Source organism: Rhea americana, unplaced genomic scaffold, assembly GCF_003343005.1.
Source record: "Rhea americana isolate MKP2758 unplaced genomic scaffold, rheAme1 scaffold_12, whole genome shotgun sequence".
Taxonomy (NCBI): domain Eukaryota; kingdom Metazoa; phylum Chordata; class Aves; order Rheiformes; family Rheidae; genus Rhea; species Rhea americana.
The window spans coordinates 4466375-4485814 of record NW_028185261.1 but is presented as its reverse complement, the minus strand read 5'-3'; the positions used below and the strand labels follow the sequence as shown (position 1 = coordinate 4485814).

Here is a 19440-nt window from a genome sequence, read left to right as displayed (position 1 = left end):
GCAAGACCACGTTTACAACCATACTGGTTTATAGATGGTATGAGAAAAATTCTTTTAGATCACAACTTCAAAGGCTTCCTGAACTAGTCTGAGAACCACGTCCACAAGTGCAGAAAGACAGCTAAAATTATACACTAGGAGCTGCTAAAGAACGAGATCCATCTTTATTGCTACTAATCCCTGAACTTTGGTACCTGAAGTCATCTATGTGAAACTGAATMCTGCAAACTTAAGTCACTTTCTGAACATAAGCTCTTAAGTCATCTTTTTGAGAAGAGATGATTGGTTCAGTTTCTTTTTTAATGCTCCTCTTGGAGGTGCACCAACCAATAGGCTAGTCCATAAAAAGTGATACTCATTGCTTCTTCCGCTGGCAATCACATTCTTGCATGAAAGCAGCCATAACTGTGCTGCTACATGCCAAACTCCAAGATGTTGCGATACACTTAAGCATCTTTATTAGGGAACATTTAAGTGGCTGCAGGCTTTAAAACACATAAGTGACTATTTGGGGATTCTCTGGACTGCTCTGCTGAACTTAGGCTACTTTTCAAACCTGTCTTTAAGAAACTACTCAAAGAAAATACAGACAAAATAAACAGCCTGAAGGCAAAGCTACAGGACTTGCTTCCTCATTACAACATAAAGCAGATTTAATAAATAAATAAAAATGAAGTAATGTAATAAAAGGAATCTAACGCAGTTTCCAAAAAATGGGTTTGGCCAGTTGATTCGAAAATAGAAGTTTCCATTGCCCCCATGCTCCTTCAAAGCACTTCCACATGTAGGAAGTACTTTTCTAAAATTAAATCACCTATTCTTGGTAAAGGCTGATAAAAAAAACGTAATAGGACAAAATTAAATGTGAATTAACAGTGTTACACATGAATGATAAAGTCTCTGGGTTTATATTATTTAGTAGATACAGCTGCCACTTTCCTATCCTCATTTCCCCTGAATTAACTTTTCTACAGGAGTATTTAAGAATGTTATAATCATAACATCAGTAGGAGCTACCTAGAATTAGAGAAGGTTGCAAGATATTTTTCTATTCAATCCCCTCTACAAAAAACATGCTCTCAATAATAGTGTTGCTGTATAAAACAACTAGATCTCTAGGTGTGTTGTAAGTGCAGGAAATCAGTTTTAGTTCAAACAACATCAGCTCCAAAAATAGTTGGAAAGATCAATCATGTGATGAATAATTTTCTAAATATAGAGAAAACTGAAAACAATCTACATTCTATTAACCTTCCAAAAAGATAAAAAACGGAACTATTAATGTTAGTATGCAATCTCTTGTACACATTCTGCATCACGAGATAAGAGCTCTATCAGCATATCTTCAGTAATCAAGGTTACAGGTCCTTTGAATTTTCTAATGTCAAAAACATGAGAAAGATGCACGCAACAGCAGTATGATGTTCTAAACAGTTACTACAGATTTAGYGACACCATGCAATATGGAACTGTGCAACCTACTACTGAAGAGTGGTTTACAAAATTCACACTAAACCCTGTAAAACAATCTCTTGTACAAAACATGACCAGGTTTATCAAATAGCTTTATCTTCTTACTGAGCAAAGAATTAAAGAAAAAAGTTAGGTTTTGAATTCAAGATCTGCTTTTTTTTTTTTTCTTTTTTTGAGGGGGTGAGGGCAGGCAGAAGACCATAGTAGTTTCTTCAGGATATCCACAAAGTCTTCTAGAATGTGATTACTTCCAAAAAAAGATTCATTTTCATCCCATTACTAGTATTCTAGAAACAGTATTTCTGTAGTAGACAAAGTTCTACATACCTCRAAGCCAAGTCTATCTTTCTCTTTCCAAAAGCAGAAATGCGTAACCTTCTTGTCCCAAAATTCATCTGGCTTTACTACACAAACAAGTGATACCTCAGCTGGAACAACGTTCTGTAAAACAAATAATAATTAAAAAAAAGTAAAACACTCAAGGTTAAGGTCCAAATTTCATCCATATGTCACYCTTTAGTCAAGAACTTAAATGCAGGAGATTTTAATTCATTTCTGTAAATTTTATGATGATTGTTGGTGCCAACCTATTTTAAAGTAGGGCGCACTAAATCTCATAATAAGGTATTGTCAAAACTGACAGCAGGACAGCACAACCAAATTATTCATATCTGACACACTTTTTGAAGCTTCAGCTAAGTCAGARAGGAAAAAAATCACTCTGATAAACAGAGCACTTTTTCCTCAATCATGTTCTGTGGAATTAGAAAGGCAGTAATCCAAAACGCATGACCRTTCTCTAACCTATTTCTGTGCCGTATATTAGTTTCTTTCACCTCTGAGCCCACAGAATAACCTATATTGTTTGGTAGAAATCAGATAATTTTATAATAAGCTCATAGTTCTGAAGTAAAATAATAAATTATTATGAAATTTTTAAAATGATAATTGCACTTTTCCTACTTTGTTGGACTTTTCCCTACAGATCTTTTTACCATTCACAGTTACCTAGACTGATGATGTCAAGAGCAGACTTCTGGACTTTCAAATTATAAAGGTTTCATATCTTTTSTTTTAGAAAAAGGTCTACAACATTAAGTTCCTAGCACATAATGAATCTGTCCCTCACTTGAGGGAAGCATACTATCCCCATTTCTGATTGTCTCTTCCTGCCTAAAATGTTGACGAGCAAATTTGATTTTGTGATTTTAAAAACCATAAATCTATGCATCAATAAAAAAAATTACTGCTGTTACAATAATGCAGCTAACTGGGTTTGTATCTATAAAACTAATCTGTCAACTATGAATGTATAAAGAGTTTTACCTGTAGCATTAACACAACTGTCTTTACTACGTTCCATTGAGACTTTCTGCCGTCCACTATCACAGTAAATCCTCTAGCTTTACATTTTTCACTAGAAGAAGAAAAATAMTTGGAAATAAAATAAAATTCATAAACAAGTGTCATATCACAGTAACTCTCAATTTCAACCATGCTAAAAAAGAGCTACATCGTTTTTTCTTAAAAAAAAGAAAAACTTTTAAATGTTAGGTATGCTCTGTAAGAAATAGCTTTCATTTTTAATGCTCATGCATATTAATAGTAACCTAAATTATAATTTTGCAGTAGCACTGAAGTATATTTCATAACACAAATATTTGTTTAAATTTCAATACCTCTGAAAAGGTTTTAGGAGCATAAAAAAAGTCCTCCAAAAGATAAAACAGAGTCACATGCAGCTTGGTAAGAAAGGCAAAAGGATGTTAGTTTTSCTAAGGTCACTTGAAAATTAGTGTAGATTTGACGGTACAAATAAAAATCACTTTACACATATCCAAGCARGAAAGCACCTAAACATAGCTAAATTTCTTTTCTACATGAGTGATCTAATAATTACAATGCACAAAAAGCCTCTACAAGGACACASACTTTGCATATAGCTCTATATATGAGGTATTTTAAACTGACATCTATTTTTCTTTTAATGAAAAGGTTTGAGTCTGTGTCCTACAAACAAAAACTCTGCTCAAAGAACAGTTAATTGCAAAGCCAAATATTCAAAATGTCCTTCTACTGAAGTAGCAAATGGGAAAACATAGTGAAAACTTTCCTCACTCTCAGCACATTGCCACGAAGATCTGTTCAGCTCATTTTAAATGAAGCAGGCAACAAGGAGCTTGCAAAATTGGCTGGGCGGACAGCTGCAAGAAGCCCGCAATTTCGGGATGTCACTAACAGCTGGGAAGAGTGACCTGCTCACGAGCAGCAGCAGCCAGAAGAGGGCATGGAAACAAGCCCGTAATTTTAGCATCAGACACCACAGCACTCCTCAAAATAATAATCTCTTCCTTTCATAAGCAAAAAACAGTAAAGGTACATTCATAGGATCCAGCCATCAAGGCAGAAGACACAATCGCAAAGTAAAAGCAAGCAGAAATTTTTAAAGATTTACAACTCCATAACTTTCAGTGGAATTCAGAACATCATCCCTTGCCAAACTCTAAATCCACATAGAAGCCTTAAAGCTTTTCAGATATGAACATGCTGCATAATTTCTAGTCATTGCATTGCTAACACATGTTTTTCTAGCCTTATTTCTGAAGTGGAGGACTAGAATTTCCCTCCACCTGAACTATAAGGTCTGATATTACAACTTTTCAGGTTGAAACTTTTTATCTGTCAAAGTCATGAGTATCTGAAAAACATTAAACAATCTTCAGGGCCCAGTCTTTCAAATACTGAATCACAAAACAAAGCCATTTCTGATCTCTTTAGCTTACAAAAGAGACACAACTTGCCTGTAACAGCAAGCATTATGTTTCACATGTTCAGAAAATTAACTGATTTTTAAACCACATTTAAATAGAGCTTTATCAGTTGTGACTGGAAGATGGAATAAGCTCATCTGGGAATTTAAAAAAGAAAAAAGGCATGTTATTAATCTATTCAGGAAAAATGAATTATAAATGTGGCTGTCAATCCATGCGTATATTTGATTTTGTTTGTTTAGGGAACCTCTAAGATTACACACAATTCTCCTAGAACCACTTAGAAATATCACGCTTTTTTTTTGTTCAATGTTCAATCAGAACAAATCACAGAGTTAGACCAACACTACTTTCACTAGCAGCAAGATGACTGGTGTCACTGTAACATTTGGGACATTGCTTTCTTATGTTCACTGGAAACCAGCAGTATCAGCACCTGTTTTCCATCATCACTTAACCCATTCAAAAAAGAAAACAAAACACAAAACAAATCAAACCCACAAGCTACCAGTTTTGAAACATTTAGTCAAATGTCCAAACATAAATGTTTAAAATGTTTAAAACTTCAAAAATATGGCATGGCACACATAACTGAATTCAAAGGTAAACATAAAGTTACTTTCCTTGGATAACATGGAAAAAAWAGTAACATTAACATTTCATGGAAACCCATCTGGGTTTCAGACAATATGTCTCCTTTTGCCTGCACCCAAATGCTGTTCATTTAGRCCTTCCAGAGCATAGAAGGCAACTGAATAGTCCAAAATGTGTTTCTCCACTAAGAAAACAACATGCAAACAAAAATGACAAATGATTTTTCCATACTGCCACCATAAAGAGAGGTCACTTTTTCCACATGACTGACAAACATTAGTAGTTAAAATATTAAACTTTTCTTTCAAACAGATTTCCGAGTTYGCGTAGAGTACAAAAAGTGCTTTGGTTCAATTTACAGAGAGTTACTTTTCCACTAATATAACTAAAGCCATATATCAGGGTGACACTGCAGAATAATTAATGCCTGCTAGAACAACAATACTGGCATCTGTTCCGTAAACACAGGCAAGCCCTTAAGTCAATGAGGCATCTTGCACAGATGATGATCTAGGATTTTCATCATTTTAAAAGACAATAAGCTGATTAAAAAACCCTAAAATTTCCATGACTAAAATGCTGTTCAATATACACATCTACATTATGATGTTTTATTTGTAAGCAATCTGAATTAATTCTCTGCTTCCCTCTCTCCAACCACAGTATTTTTTAAAATACTCTTAGCTACCAAAAAAAAAAAAAAACAAAAAAACAAAACCACCACTCTCACAGATCCATGTTTTTAAAGCCTTGGTAGATTCTAATATGCAGAGTACAGTCTTTAATTATATCAGTGTTTTCCATTTTCAAAAGACAGACTGAAAGGGATAGAAATAAGCATTTAGCCATGGGGTTTATTTCCTTTCTAAATCTATTCCAAAGGAAAATAAAGCAAGGCTATAATAAAGACCAATCTCAGACTCTTAAGACAACAAAGGCAGTACCTAAGGTAAGATCAAAAACAGTCACTGTAAGCTTGCAGGGTTACATGAGCAGATCTTAACCAGTGACGATTTTACTGCAAGGCCCAAACAGCAGGATCCTTGGGTTATAATTCAGCACATTTAAGCACTCTTAACTTGAAGCATTCAATGACAATTCATGTATTTTTAAATTAAGCACRTGCTTAAGCACTAGAGGCTGTAAAAACAGACATTTAGCAAAGAAAGGAAGAGGGGGAAGCTTTCTTAGTCTGAGTAAATTCAGCAACTGTAGTGACTATCTTTGTAAACTTACAAGTTTTATTATAATGGCTCCTTAATTTATATAGCAATGTAAGTGCACTGTCATTAAAAAAAATGATATTAACAAAGATATTCCAATAAAGCAGTGAGGAATAAACAGAGCAAAAAACAAAGCAATAGACATACAAAACAAAAGCAGATACACCTTAGTTTACTGAAATATATTGTTTTTAATTAATCAGACAGTATCATATTTTAAAACAACTATGTATCCTTCATTTTGTATTAAAAGGTAAGGAAAAACAAGAACAAAGACAAGACCCTTTCCACCACCAGAAAAGCAAGCTGCCCTGAACAAAATGTCTTTGAAATCACCTTGGGATACTTAGAAGGTAGTCAAGTGTGACACTCAGCTCATCCATACTCGTCTGTTCAAGGCATAGTGGGATTGTCAGAATGAGGCCACTTCTTCTGTCCTTYCCTCCTATTTAGGGGCGGGGGGAGAAAAAAAGTCATTATAAAGATGGGATGGCTTTAAGGCAAGTGAAATACTTTGTACTTGCATGGTCTCAAAAYGTATGAGAAAAAGTTACAAAAATCACAGCTGAAGTTTCACCTCTCGGTTGTGAGGATTCCTTCACCTCGGAATATTTAATACACTACCAAGGTTTCAGAGCATAGACCACATCTGTATCTGTCAGTCTAGTATTTCAACATAAACAGCATTTTTTTTGGCAAATCTAGATCATGTTTTCAAAGAAATATCTCCTAGACCTTCTACACTATCAACCTGTCAAAAACCTGGTAAGTTTCCAATGTAAATATGTACACAGCAGTTCCACCTGGGGTGCAAGACCTCCTAGACACATCCAGTACACAAAGGAGGGCYCTGTACCACACAGATCCATGGCGCACACAGTTGCTTTCATCTTCATGAGTATTTTTAAACCCTTCTGGCATAAGTTAAACCAACAGTACCAGATTAGATTAAAAGTTTCAGAGATGTTTTTGAAATACAACAACATGTCAAGCTACAATATAGTTCTGTTAAATACATCCAGTAAGTATAAAAAAAAAGCAACCTAAAAACTCCATCCAAATTACATGGACAGGAATCATTTAAGGAAAACAGAAACTGTACCTGAAAGAAAAGCCAATTTTTTCTTCAGAATGGGTAATATTACTGAAGCTTCCATTCTACTTCAGATAATTTGCACCGCTCTGAAACACAAGAAGTTAAAGTTGTCAAGTATGGGAAATCAATTACCACGTTTCAGTAAAATGAGCACTGGCCAACACATTTTTGTACTCTTGAAGGAAGTATAGAATGCTATAGTCAAAATCCAACTCATAACATTTAGCAAGTTCAAAGTGTTGTGAAAACTGAAGAAAACACCAACAGACTCATTTCCCATGTAAATCTTTAATTAAASATTTCTTCCTCTTCACCTTAAAAAAAGAAAATTAAACCAAAGTCTCAAAGACACRGAGATAATTTACATAAAAGCCCTGTTTCCCAACCCCATTAAACTACAAGCAATTTACAGGCAAATCATCTATTTGGTTCATCATTCAGGTATTAAGATTAGTACACTTTCCACGTTTACATAGTCTGTCTCATATTACTAGGAATATAGTAATTATTTAAATACCTTATGCTAAACACCTACACATTTATGTCAGGACACTGTCATTAACCCGCAATTAGTAGGTCTTCAGTTAAAGGGGGGAAGGAGAAAAAACCTAGCAGCAAGAAAAGGTTTAACTTATAGATGAAATTCTTCTGCTCCCCTTTTCTCCAAACCCCTTCTTAGCCTCATCCCATTTTTATTGCATTATACACCATAATTCGCTGTAATTAAGCTCTAGTGTTTCACAGATAATCAACAGGACACTAGAACTACAACCATCGTGTCTTCTAGCCCACGCAGTGCAGCGCTTGGTATCCCCCCATGAGTCTTCCTCAGCTCATGTTTTCACTTATGTCCTACTCTACAACACAGCAGCACTATGCTTTTCCAGAAACAAACTTCAACTCTGATTATTCATACCCTCCCATTACTCCTGTACTACAGAARATGTGCTGCACAATTCAGATTCATTTATTCTTTCCAATTAGACAAACTCGCATAAGAAAAAGAGATGCAGAGATAGATAAATCATTCTCTCAGGAAACCGATAAAACTCAGCTGTGAAAGGATTAAGTAGATATAATATGCTCATATCCACAAGAAAATTSTAACACCACACACTCCTCCTTCAGAAACCTTTTTTTACACTCAAGCTTTTTTTTCTTTTTTTTTGTTCCTAAATGTCACACAAATAAAAATGGAAGTGACTCACTTTACCAGATTTGTGTGGTTGAAAGTTATTATAAAGTAGCATTTCATTTACTGATGATAAACTGGTTATTGGTGTATCAAGGCAATTTATTGCTTTTCAGAAATAAAGTTTAGGTAAACAAATTGACTTTGAGTGCTAAAACATATAATTGAGAATTATTTACAGGAAATACATTAGAAGTGATTGAAATGAAAACGTTACCTGAAATTTTAAGCGCCTCTGAGAGGGGCATTTGGAACAATCAATAATCCAACACTGGTAAGATTTGATATCATATTGTGTAAAAGTAAAATTAACACAGGAGGAGAAAAAACAAATCAAATCATGTAAAATAATTAAAAGTAATCGATAGTTTATTACTAAATAAGCTAGGTCGTAGAAGGAATTAAAGAGCAGTAACCAATTCTGAATCTTAGGGTACAATACTACCACAAGCAAATTAGAAACAATAAGAATTTAAAATAAAAGGAAGAGTTTTGACACAGAYCGAATATAGTCTAAGCTGTGACAAAAACTGCAGCCTGAACATTAGCAAGTGACAAACTGCAGAACAGAAACTTCAATGAAAATATAGGGCTCTTAAGGTCCTCCATACAAAACATCTTTAATATTAATTAAATATTTCCTTTAAGTGCGAGAAATAGATTTCTAGAAGATCCTAAACAAAATAATATGGATTAAAAAAAAAAAAAGTAATTCAGAGAGAATACTATACCTAGCTAGCAATCAGAAAAATCAACTGCTGCATTTGGCAGCTAGGTGCTGTACCTGGTTGGGTCAAAGAAGGCGGCAGACAGCCTGGCAGGACAAGCTGCCACCATCTGTGCAGAAACACATTTGCTGTTCATCAAGTTCCAGCAGGAGACTACACAAAATGCAACTATGGATGGAGGTTTTTTAAGAATGCCAGAGAGATGCCAGAGAAGGGCCAGAAAAATGTACATATGGTTAAGGAGGCCTCTAGACTGAGYAGATTTTGATCAGGTTAGAGGAAAGAGATGAGGAGCAGGTTCAGCAGCTCTACCAATCCCCACTTTGAGTAAGATCTGCATCTGGGAAGCCATGTTCAGCCCAGCACTCCAAAAGGACAACAGACTAGGATATTACCGTGAGAATGTAACATCACACTGACTTACTGGGGCTAACATTCAAACTGGGGGCTGCACTGTTTACGATGGCACTTGCTGTGCCACGGAAAACTGTCCATTACTTTGGTAATTTAGTATGCAAAAAGGTGTGGAAGATCAGTATGCCAAGAGCTCAAGAGCTTTATAAAGCTATACCGTATGGAGCCATACCTAGCATCACATTAGCAAAAGAAAAGAGGTTCCCTGCACCATTTTGGCTAAGTTTTGACAGTAGCAGGGTCACTGCAACAGATGCTTGCCGGTAGAGGGAGCCTTGGTCATGCACACAGAGCTGGCAGCGCTGCACCTAAAGAAGGAAGGAAGGAAAAACCCATGATGGCATTATGGCTCAGCATGCATTTTGAAGAGATGAATTTACAAGTCACAAGGAACAAAGCAGGACCTCCTATATGAAAACAGAAGCCTGTAATGCCAACATGGGGAGAACAGGCACTTTGTGAATCATAACAGAGTTCTCATTTCAACTGTGGGCTCATCTATCACAAGATATTCAAGCACATAAACACCTTATTTGGGGTATACAAAGATTTTAAAACCCTTCAGTATGAGAAAAGTCCAGCAGGAGAGTTAAATTTTGGATTCAGGTAAGTGTGTTTTGGTAATTTAACTKTTTTTAAAAAGCCTTTACAGGCTGGACTTACGGGAGACAATCACTGGACCATGAATTCTGATCTTACAAGCTGCTGCTGCTATTGCCCTATGGCCAATGTAAATGCAAGCCTGGAACCAGTTCAGATTTCTAAAGACTAAACCTGAAARATAACAGGGGGAATTTGTCGGTCTTGAGGGAGAAAGAGAGGAACCTGAGGTCACCATAAATTGGAGCATCTATCACGTGTGATCCTACTCCTCACTTTCTTTTCGAAGTGACCCATTTCTCATACTTGCATGGATCAATCCATAAAAAATGGATTTTGCAAAGAAATACATGATATGATATACCCATGATTAGATATACCCTGATATCCATTTACAACCAAAACCAACTTTTTTTNAAAAAAAAAAAAAAAAAAAAAACTCCATGGATAGTGCTTCAGACTGTGAACTGAACTTCTCCGTATAAACACTTAAGTGATCATGCATACAAACACAATCTTCTTCTGTGGGGAAAAAAAGTTAATGGAATCAAAACTGTAAGCATTCTAGAAAAAAAACAAGAACTTCAAACAGAAAGCCTCRGGAAAAAAAAAAGGTATTCCTTTTCTTGTTAAAAAAAAGTGAATTTCATTATGAACCAAAAGTTTAATGATTATTTTTTGTGAAACAGAAATAGCATTTCAACAGCTTTGTACTGTCTCTCCTTATCCCAAAGTGTAATGCTTTGCAAAGTTCATTCCTACCCCTCCCACCAAAACCTCAATACTTCTGCCTTTTTTGGCAACTATATAACTCACCGGGACACAAACAGCAATTYCAGTTCTTTCAGAAACTGAGAGCACCAAGATAGCTTGCACTTCAAATGAGTACTCAAATAAGCATCCTATTAACACTTCTTGTATGCTTCAGACAAAAACGCTTTTTCAGGTTATTTGTTCCCTAAAACACAAAACTCAAGATAGCCATTCCTGTCTCTCTATTACAACCACACTTGAACTGTCCCACAGAAACTACTTAAGAAAAAAACTGCCAAAGTTAAAATGCAGAACACGTACATAGTAAGGACTTCACCTTCTCCTCAAGCTATATTTCAGAATTACTACAAATTGTTCTTCAGTATAATCAGTGAACACAGCATGAACTTAAACATACACACACAGAAACTTCACTATCTTCATACCTTCACATAGGAACAAAAGTTTGTATAAACGTATTGACTCTAGGAAGCACTTATTTCTTTGCTGTTGGTAAAATACCAAGTTATATAATACTAAAGCACTGCCTGGCTTTCTGCCATAGTAGAAAACTGCTGTCCATCGATTAAAATAGTTCTTTTGTTCAATATTTCCTGGAAGCAAAGGAAATATTCTGTTCACTGAGTGGAGGGAACTGAGTCAGAACAATTACTGTTAATTTCAACCACCTATGCTTTGTCCCAGAAACTCCTAAAATTTTCAATCATCTCTTTTTTGTGAAAGTTTTGATGTATTCTGTCTAGAGGGAAACTCTCATCAGCGCAAGTTATCTGAACATGTCAGAAAATTTTCAAATTTAAAAGGGATTTAATGTCCCTCACTATCTTCAACACTCCAGAGAATATCAGAATGAGTGAAATTAAATGTAATTTTTCTATTGGCAAGAGAAACAATTTCAAGAGAGCTGCCCTTTACTTTCCACTGGAAGCTGTCAAGGGTATTTTACAAAAGTACACTGCTAAAACCCCAGATATTTAGTCCTATAAGTAAAACTGTAAAGTCATACTGTTCAGAGGAAGACAAAAGAACACACTCTTAAACTGGCCATCAAGTTCTCAATTTAAAATTAGGAAAGAATGATAAACTATGTGGCATCACTGATTAGCTAAAAGAAACAGAATAAGTGTTTACTCATCAATAAAATAAAAGCATTTGGACCCATTAAAGAGAAAAGAAAAAAGCTACAGAAGAAAAGAAGCAGCAATGAAGAGAACAGATTTTACTTGAGGAAACCAAAGTACTYCAAAAATATTAGCTGCATTTCATCACTTTCAAAACAAAAGACATCAGTTTCATATGCTCAAATTTTACMAACATGAAACCAAGTTAAAGAGGTTTAATCAGTTTGCTGGAAATCAGAAGCAGCCTAGAGTGCTGAATGCCCACCTCCAAGCTATTCAGCCAATTAAAATACCAAATGCCAAATTATAAAACTTGTGTTACCAGGAAGCATGCTAAATGTAGGAAATACATTAAAGAGCCATAAAGAACTCACTTTAAATGACTCGAGTTTTTCAGATAAGTTTTTTTTTTTTTTAACATCAGTACAGTAATGTTCATCACCAACCACGTATTTTTTTTTTGAAGACTTCTAGAGACGTGGCAAGACCAAGTCCACACAGAACATACSTWTYWARWRWYYWRRWYWYTWRAWASGTATTCCAAATGCCTAGAAGAAAGCAAGCAAAARAAAACCCAACCAACCAAACAGTTCCCACTACCCCCAAGCATAAGCCAATACCACATGTGAAGACAATTCTCTTAAATATATAATTAAATGTGATGGGAATAGGTGGGAACAGGCAACAGTAAACAAATCAGCTACAATTTTACAGAACAGATAAAATGTAAATACTATTTCATGCTGCATTCCACCATGGAGTCAAATCATGGCTACACAGGCTTTGTCCCCTATTATTCCTAGGCTCTGGAAGACTAATTACATTCTTTTACCCAAAACAGTTTAAATTCTCTTAAAAAAAAAAAAGAGAGAGAGAGAGAGAAAAGAAAAAGAAAAAAACTATGTGCATAACATGTACAATTTCTGATGAATAAAATTGTATCATATGCATTTGCTACTACACATCTGCAGTCCCATATAATAATAAAAAAATAAATAAATAAGAGCTGATGTCCAGACACTATTTGAAAGAACAAGGAGAGGAAGAGAAGMAGCTGATGGACTTGCAATTGACTAGAGGACCAGGAGTGAGAAGCCTGAAGATGTTAGAGAGAACCTGACTCTGCAGTTAATGTGTGTTTTCTTCCTAAGTGATCCAGTTGGAACCACACCACCAAAACCATTAAAAACAAAAACGAATCCAGGCTCAAAGAGAATTAAGATAAAAATGATCATGCAAATTCTTAATACTTTCAGTACATGGAGCAAGATCTTTAAATGGATTGGTCTGTGTACAAACATCCACAGTAAGTTTCAAAGAATGAGTAGTTTCATCATTCTCTAATCGTATATCAAGCAGGAGATCATAGCTGTTAAAAACAGGACTAGAAAAAAAACTTGGTTTCCATTTCTTGTTCTGCTACGAAATATACATACGGCTTTCAGCAAGCCATTTAYCCAGTTTAGTCTTCATTCAATCTCTCCATCTGTAAAATGGAGCGGTTATATATTAATTCCCTCTTTACAAGAGTATCGTGATGTTTAATTCAGTAAGGTTTTTGAAGACTTGAGAAATTATAAGAAACTCTATAGATCTGCCTATAAATAACCAAGAAGCAGATGGGCAGCTACATTCAAAACTGTAGCAGCTTGCAAGTCCAGGCACAAACAATAGCACAAATAACAACAGACATTCTGAAATACTGGGGGGGGGGGGGGGGGGGGGGGGGGGGCGGAAAACACATCATATATGCTGATTCCCCCCCACCATCAGCTTCTGAATTCACAGCCTTTAAAATTAACAGCTTCATTCCTTGAAGTCACCATGCAGGTTTCTTCAGATGCTAACCTCAATTCACAAGGCACAAAGTTCACCTGTCCCACTCAGAAATAGTATCTGTGTTCATAAGAAAGAAAGCTGAATAACAACTACATTTGTGTAGCTTATTGTTCCTTCTTCCTTTGAAGCCATCTTAGAGCTGTGGCAGAGAAGGCACACAGGTGTCACAAAGTCAGGGAGAACATACATAAAGGTATCTCCACATGTTTGCTGGTACCCTAGAGTAGTAATTTGAAAAACACACCAAACAAACGGGCCTGAAGAGCGGACAAAAGCTGTAAACATTGATTCATTGATTCAGTTTGTAATTAAAGAGCACACAGGCACTGAGTTACTCAGCTGCACAGTTTCAGAATAACAATAAGAGCTGACAGACGAACAGACACTTAGGTACTCAAATGCAGATGACCAGTATGTTTTACTCTGCAACACAGAAGCTGTCAAGTTTATATGCTAGAACCCTTTAGGACCTTAAAAAAAAGTAACTTCACACATTTAGAGAAGATCAGATTAAGGTTTCAGCTTTTGAACTGCTTTGTTCAGTTATCAGCTGATTATTTTCCTTTCGATCAATAAACTATCAGTTAAAAAAGAGCATACTGAAGTTTTGTTGTGCCTAATTTTCAAATAGTACACAAAAAAAAAAAAGTTCCCGATCTTCTACAATTCGTTCATTCCAAAGGATTAAGCAAATAAAAATCACAGACCCTATAAATTTCATCAATAGGCAAGCTTGTTTAATTTTAGGGCAAAAAAATCAAGCACATAGTATCATTTCCGTTACACAAACAATTAATACTCTTATTCAGCAACTTGCGACAGCAGATGCACACATTGAAAAAAATGTGTCCAACCTCTGGTTAATACTTGGGTTAACAATGTGCTAAGCTATCATCCAAAGCATATGATCTCAGCCATACCAAACTGAATCTTGGAAGCAGTACTCCATTTCTTCTTCCTCATTTTCAGCTGGATGCTTCAGTGTTAACTTATACACTGCATCTGTGAAGTACTTCTAATAGCAATTTAGAAGAAGCTTCTCCTGTTCACTTCTCCCAGAATGTTAAACAGAGGAAGTAGCTAAGTAAAAGATGAGTGGCAAAAGGAGTGGTGAGTAATATAATGAATAGTGAGAGAGCAAATAGAGAATTAGTGATTAAGAAAGGTTATGCCATCAGAGAAGAAAAAGTCATTGTGTTTGTAAGTTTTTACTTTGATCTCAGTTAACTATTCATCTCACAGCATGGAAGCCCTTTTCTTCTGCTTTACAGCAAATGCCAGAGGGAAAGAAGGAAGAGTATCAAGCCCAGAAGCAATATAACTAAGAATTCACAACAAYATTTGCATGTACAGCTATGAAACATGACACCTACACCTCAGTCCTTTTATACAAGAGCAGCAAGCACAGGACAGTCTGCAGCAATTAGCACTCTCACAAAGCATAGCACTTCTTTGGCTTCATCAAAGGTCCTGTCCACAGACAGCAGCTCTAAGCAGTCAGTTTTGCCCTAATCTAAAGAAACACACATGGAAGGCTGTAATGATGCTACAGCATATGATGCACTAAAATGATAGTTTACTAAAGATTTCTAACCTTTTCAGCCTTGGGCCAAACCAAACACATATGTTATATGTCAAATTGCAGCAGTTTCCAGTCTCTCTAGYTGAGAACAGAAGAGAAAACAAGTCTCAGGTTTTGTATGTCTCCACACTTCTTTTCTGCCACATTCGCAGAAAGAGGCCTTGCTTACCTTTCTGCAGAACTATATAGCTTGCCCTTGCAGGCTGTTACCACAGGCAACAGCAGAGTCAGATCTACTTTCTTCCCTCTTGCAACATGCAGCCAGTACAGCATAAGCTGCAGTCATCTGGAACAGCCCCAACTCACATCAGAGCATAAAGTGACCACAAAATAAGCAACATGACGCAATTTGGGAGGTGGCTTCTTCCATCCCATTCTACATGGCAAAAGGTCAATTGAAATGCTATGTTCAAAGCAAAGCACAGACATTTTCTGTTCCTCATCACACTTCCATAACATCAATGAGAATCACAGGTTCAGCTTTGACTTAAGAGTTTGGGGGAAGCAAGACAGAAATCACACAGCTTGTAAATCCTCACAGACACAGTGTCAGAATCACAGCCTGAAAAAACATCAAAGAATAGCAGAAATAAATGACACACTTCTTTCCCAGCTAATTCTACTGAAAAAGCCAACAGTCACAGAAACTTGCATTGAAGGTACTTGTTCTCACGAGTTCTTTAAAAAGTGACCAACAGTAGTTTATGATGAAAGATCACAGWCAGTACCCATGTCTTCAATACTTCATAAAACTAACTAAATAGAGCGTAGGAGTACAGAAAGTGGACAATTCCAGGCCAGGAGTGGCCAAGTCAAGAATCAAAGTCAAAAGAAACAGCTGCACCGATGAGTGCAACTGTTGGCAGTCTGGAGCAAACAAAATAACTTTCCTCTGGGGTGCAAGATTAGAACTTCTTGTTCCTTTTATAACATTTACATAAGAGAACAATCAAGTTCTACAACCTCATAACAACACACGTAACAGCTTTGGCTACAAYTGTGCGTGGCTCAAACCCTCAGAAACATTTCAGTGCAAGAGGTCAGACCAATATAATGATACAACTGTATGGGAGCAAAAAGAAATGCACTTCTAGACTGTGGGGGGGGGAGGGGAAAGGACTAGGGAAGATAAAAGTAGGGTGCATAGATACAGTTGTAGTAAATACATCAAAGCAGTTATCATTTTCAGGTGGAAAACATGGACTAGAGGTAAGAAGAAAACAACTGAGAGCCTGACAGCCTTAACAAAAGCTGTTAAAGCTTAACAAAAAGACTGCTTATAAGTCTAGAAGATCATGTTTTTGATACCTTACATTAAAAAAGTTTTCAGCTCAGAGTAAGATTTTGTGTGAACCTTGAAATATTCTGAACAATTCTAGATCTTTTTTTAATCATAATGGCTTCCTAGTTTTTCTTCCCCACTGCACAATCCATAAGGTAAACATAATAGGGACAATAATAAAAATCCCTGCATAGAGAATATGTAAATAATTTGAGAACTTTGCTAACCTTAATCAAACAGGCAAATTAAAACACATACATACACTCATATCATATATTATATATATATATAAAGTATTTCAGAGTTGGGGCATAAATGGCTTGTTCATCTGTATTTTTAAGTTTCAAAATACTTCAGGATTACATAAATCTATATCATACAAAATAAAAATAACTTTGCTGCCCTTGAATTACCGCATGAGAGAGGAATACATCCTCCCCTAAATTGAATAGTTGTCTTTCCTTTGAATTTTGTGCTCATCTTAAAGATTCTGGACCTTTCTTCTCCAAGCCACAAGTTAAACTGGCTGTAACAGCCACCTGCAGTAGCCACAGCAACTGTCTCGCATCCTCTCAAAGTAAAAGCTATAGCATTCCACTACCATATATAATAATATATGTTTCAGAAAATTTATATAAAAACAAGCCTACTAAACTGCTGCCTGCAGCATCTTACATAGAAGACACTCACATATTCTTCACTAATACAACTTATCGGGCTAGAGTAGAACGTAACATCAAAGAAATAACAAAGATTACATTAGCATGGAGAAAATGGACAACCCACATTCAGAAGGTACACTGATCAGAAAGAAAGCAACATTTTCACAAACACCAGAAATAGATAAGTATCAGTAGCTTACACCTATGCATTGTGTGTCCATCCTGACACTCTCCTTTAAGAGCAGCCATTTATTTTCTGACATTCAGTCATTTAGTGATCAAAATATCTCATTAGGTTAACATCAAATCCATTCATTTTATTTTTCCAACTTTTCTTTGTTTTATTTGGTCTGACCAAAAAACATTCTTCAAGAAATCTCTCTCAAATTCAACTCTGCCAACATCTTAAGAGTTTAGTTTGACTCTGAATTCTCACACACTTACTACRACTACCTCCCTTTAATCACTGCTTCTGTTAAGCTCTAAGTCCTACCTTCATCTCCTCTTAACTATTTAATTTCCTCCTTAATGGATTCTTTATGTCCCAGCATTCCAAACTTCAGCTTGTCCAAAATGCAGCAGCTCATCTTCTCACCTAGAAGCAGGAAAAACAATACTCCATATATTCATTTTCACTTGCTTCATTTTCACCTTATCCGGTTTAAATGTCTTGTRAGCAAAACCTCCCTTCAGAACCTCCCATTCTCTCTTAGTCTGAAGGGTAGAAAGCTTCACCAGTGGACTTTTCTGCRTGCTCCCTCAAGGTGGTCTCTCATGTCTTTTCTCTGCACAAGCTTCTCAACACTATGAGAACAGCAGTGATCTTCCTCAATGCTATTTAATTTTTTTCTTTCCTCATTCTCACTTACAATCACATCTCCCTCTTTAAACCAGAATTTGCAGATCTCTCATCAAACACTTGCTCATCCTCCGTGTGAGCCACCGTAACCAACACTACCTTATTCACAAGTTGTATCATTTTAGTGAGCTTGCTGTCTATGAATTAAGGTGTCTAAACCAAATTATATAACTTAATATGTCAAGCTTTGATTTTGCTACACAAGCTTTTAAAGATTTTACACAGTCACAAGACCAAACCCAAGTAACATGCCTAGGATAAACAAGACACGAGTTTGAATTACAGGTTAAATACATTTGTGCAACACTAGTTGCAAGGATGTTGTCCAAGACATTGTATTCATCAGAACAAAAAAAAAAAAAAAAAAAATGAAGATTTTAAAGATCTCGTTTCTGTAACAGATCAATCTTACTCACCATTTGCATTGGAATATGTTAAGGAGACAGGTTTGAGCTCTGGATCCTGGATTCTGAAAATTTAAGTGAAAGATGTGTTTCACCATATTTTTAGAAGCTAATACTTGATATGAAACTTAATTTCTTTGGAGACTGAAAACAGATGTATTATGAAGTTACATGATATGGGAGTCGATTCCATTACAGATTCACAAATACTTGTAAGCCAGGCACTCGAGTTGAGTGGGACAACAGGAATCCCGTATCTTCCACCAAAACATATGGTAGACATCAACATTGTTTATAATTAGCAGGCAATGCTCCTGAGGCAGCACCGGAAGCAGTGGGAAAGCAACAAGAACCAGTCTTTGTAGTATGCTTTCAACCAGAGGTAAGTCAGTCTTTTTGGTGAAAAGAAAGAGATATTCTTACAAACTAAATGAATCACTACTGTAAGATTTTTTTTTTTTAATTTTAAATTTAAAATGTAAGTAGTTCTTTTCTGTATTAGGAGATACAGGATTAGCGTCAATTGAAAAAACTCAGCTAATGCTTTAAGACACACATGTAACCTTGACCAAATCCCACCCATTAGAGGAAACACAAGAACACAAATTTGTGTTGAATGTTTTACAGGTGAAGCCAAGAACCTAAACATACTTCCTAGGTCTCACATTTACTGAAATGCAGCAGTAATTACAGCAACCTCTCAGAGCAGGTTTTAAATTTAAGAGTGTTATGTTACCAGATCTCTTGTGGTCAGGTAAATAAAATAGCAGCCTCCAAAAGATGAAGAGAAGGCAAGGGTACACACCTGCAGATCAGCCAAAGAGCA

General features: G+C 36.0%; 1 protein-coding gene across 2 annotated transcripts in view; it reads right to left on the bottom strand.

Annotated features, from left to right (window-relative positions):
• The window catches only part of SESTD1 (SEC14 and spectrin domain containing 1), a 48858-nt gene extending 30179 nt beyond the window's left edge, over positions 1-18679 (bottom strand). The window contains exons 1-7 of one of the 2 annotated variants that reach the window (XM_085322088.1): positions 18627-18679; positions 17845-17946; positions 9664-9799; positions 7164-7243; positions 6398-6506; positions 2800-2890; positions 1801-1914 (exon numbers count right to left, since the gene is read on the bottom strand). In XM_085322088.1, coding sequence (XP_085178214.1) covers positions 1801-1914; positions 2800-2890; positions 6398-6506; positions 7164-7218 — 369 coding nt within the window. In that variant the 5' untranslated portion in view covers positions 7219-7243; positions 9664-9799; positions 17845-17946; positions 18627-18679. The remainder of the gene's footprint in view (positions 1-1800; positions 1915-2799; positions 2891-6397; positions 6507-7163; positions 7244-9663; positions 9800-17844; positions 17947-18626) is intronic. The other variant, XM_085322080.1, reaches the window with a different exon arrangement.
• Positions 18680-19440: the final 761 nt, after the last annotated feature.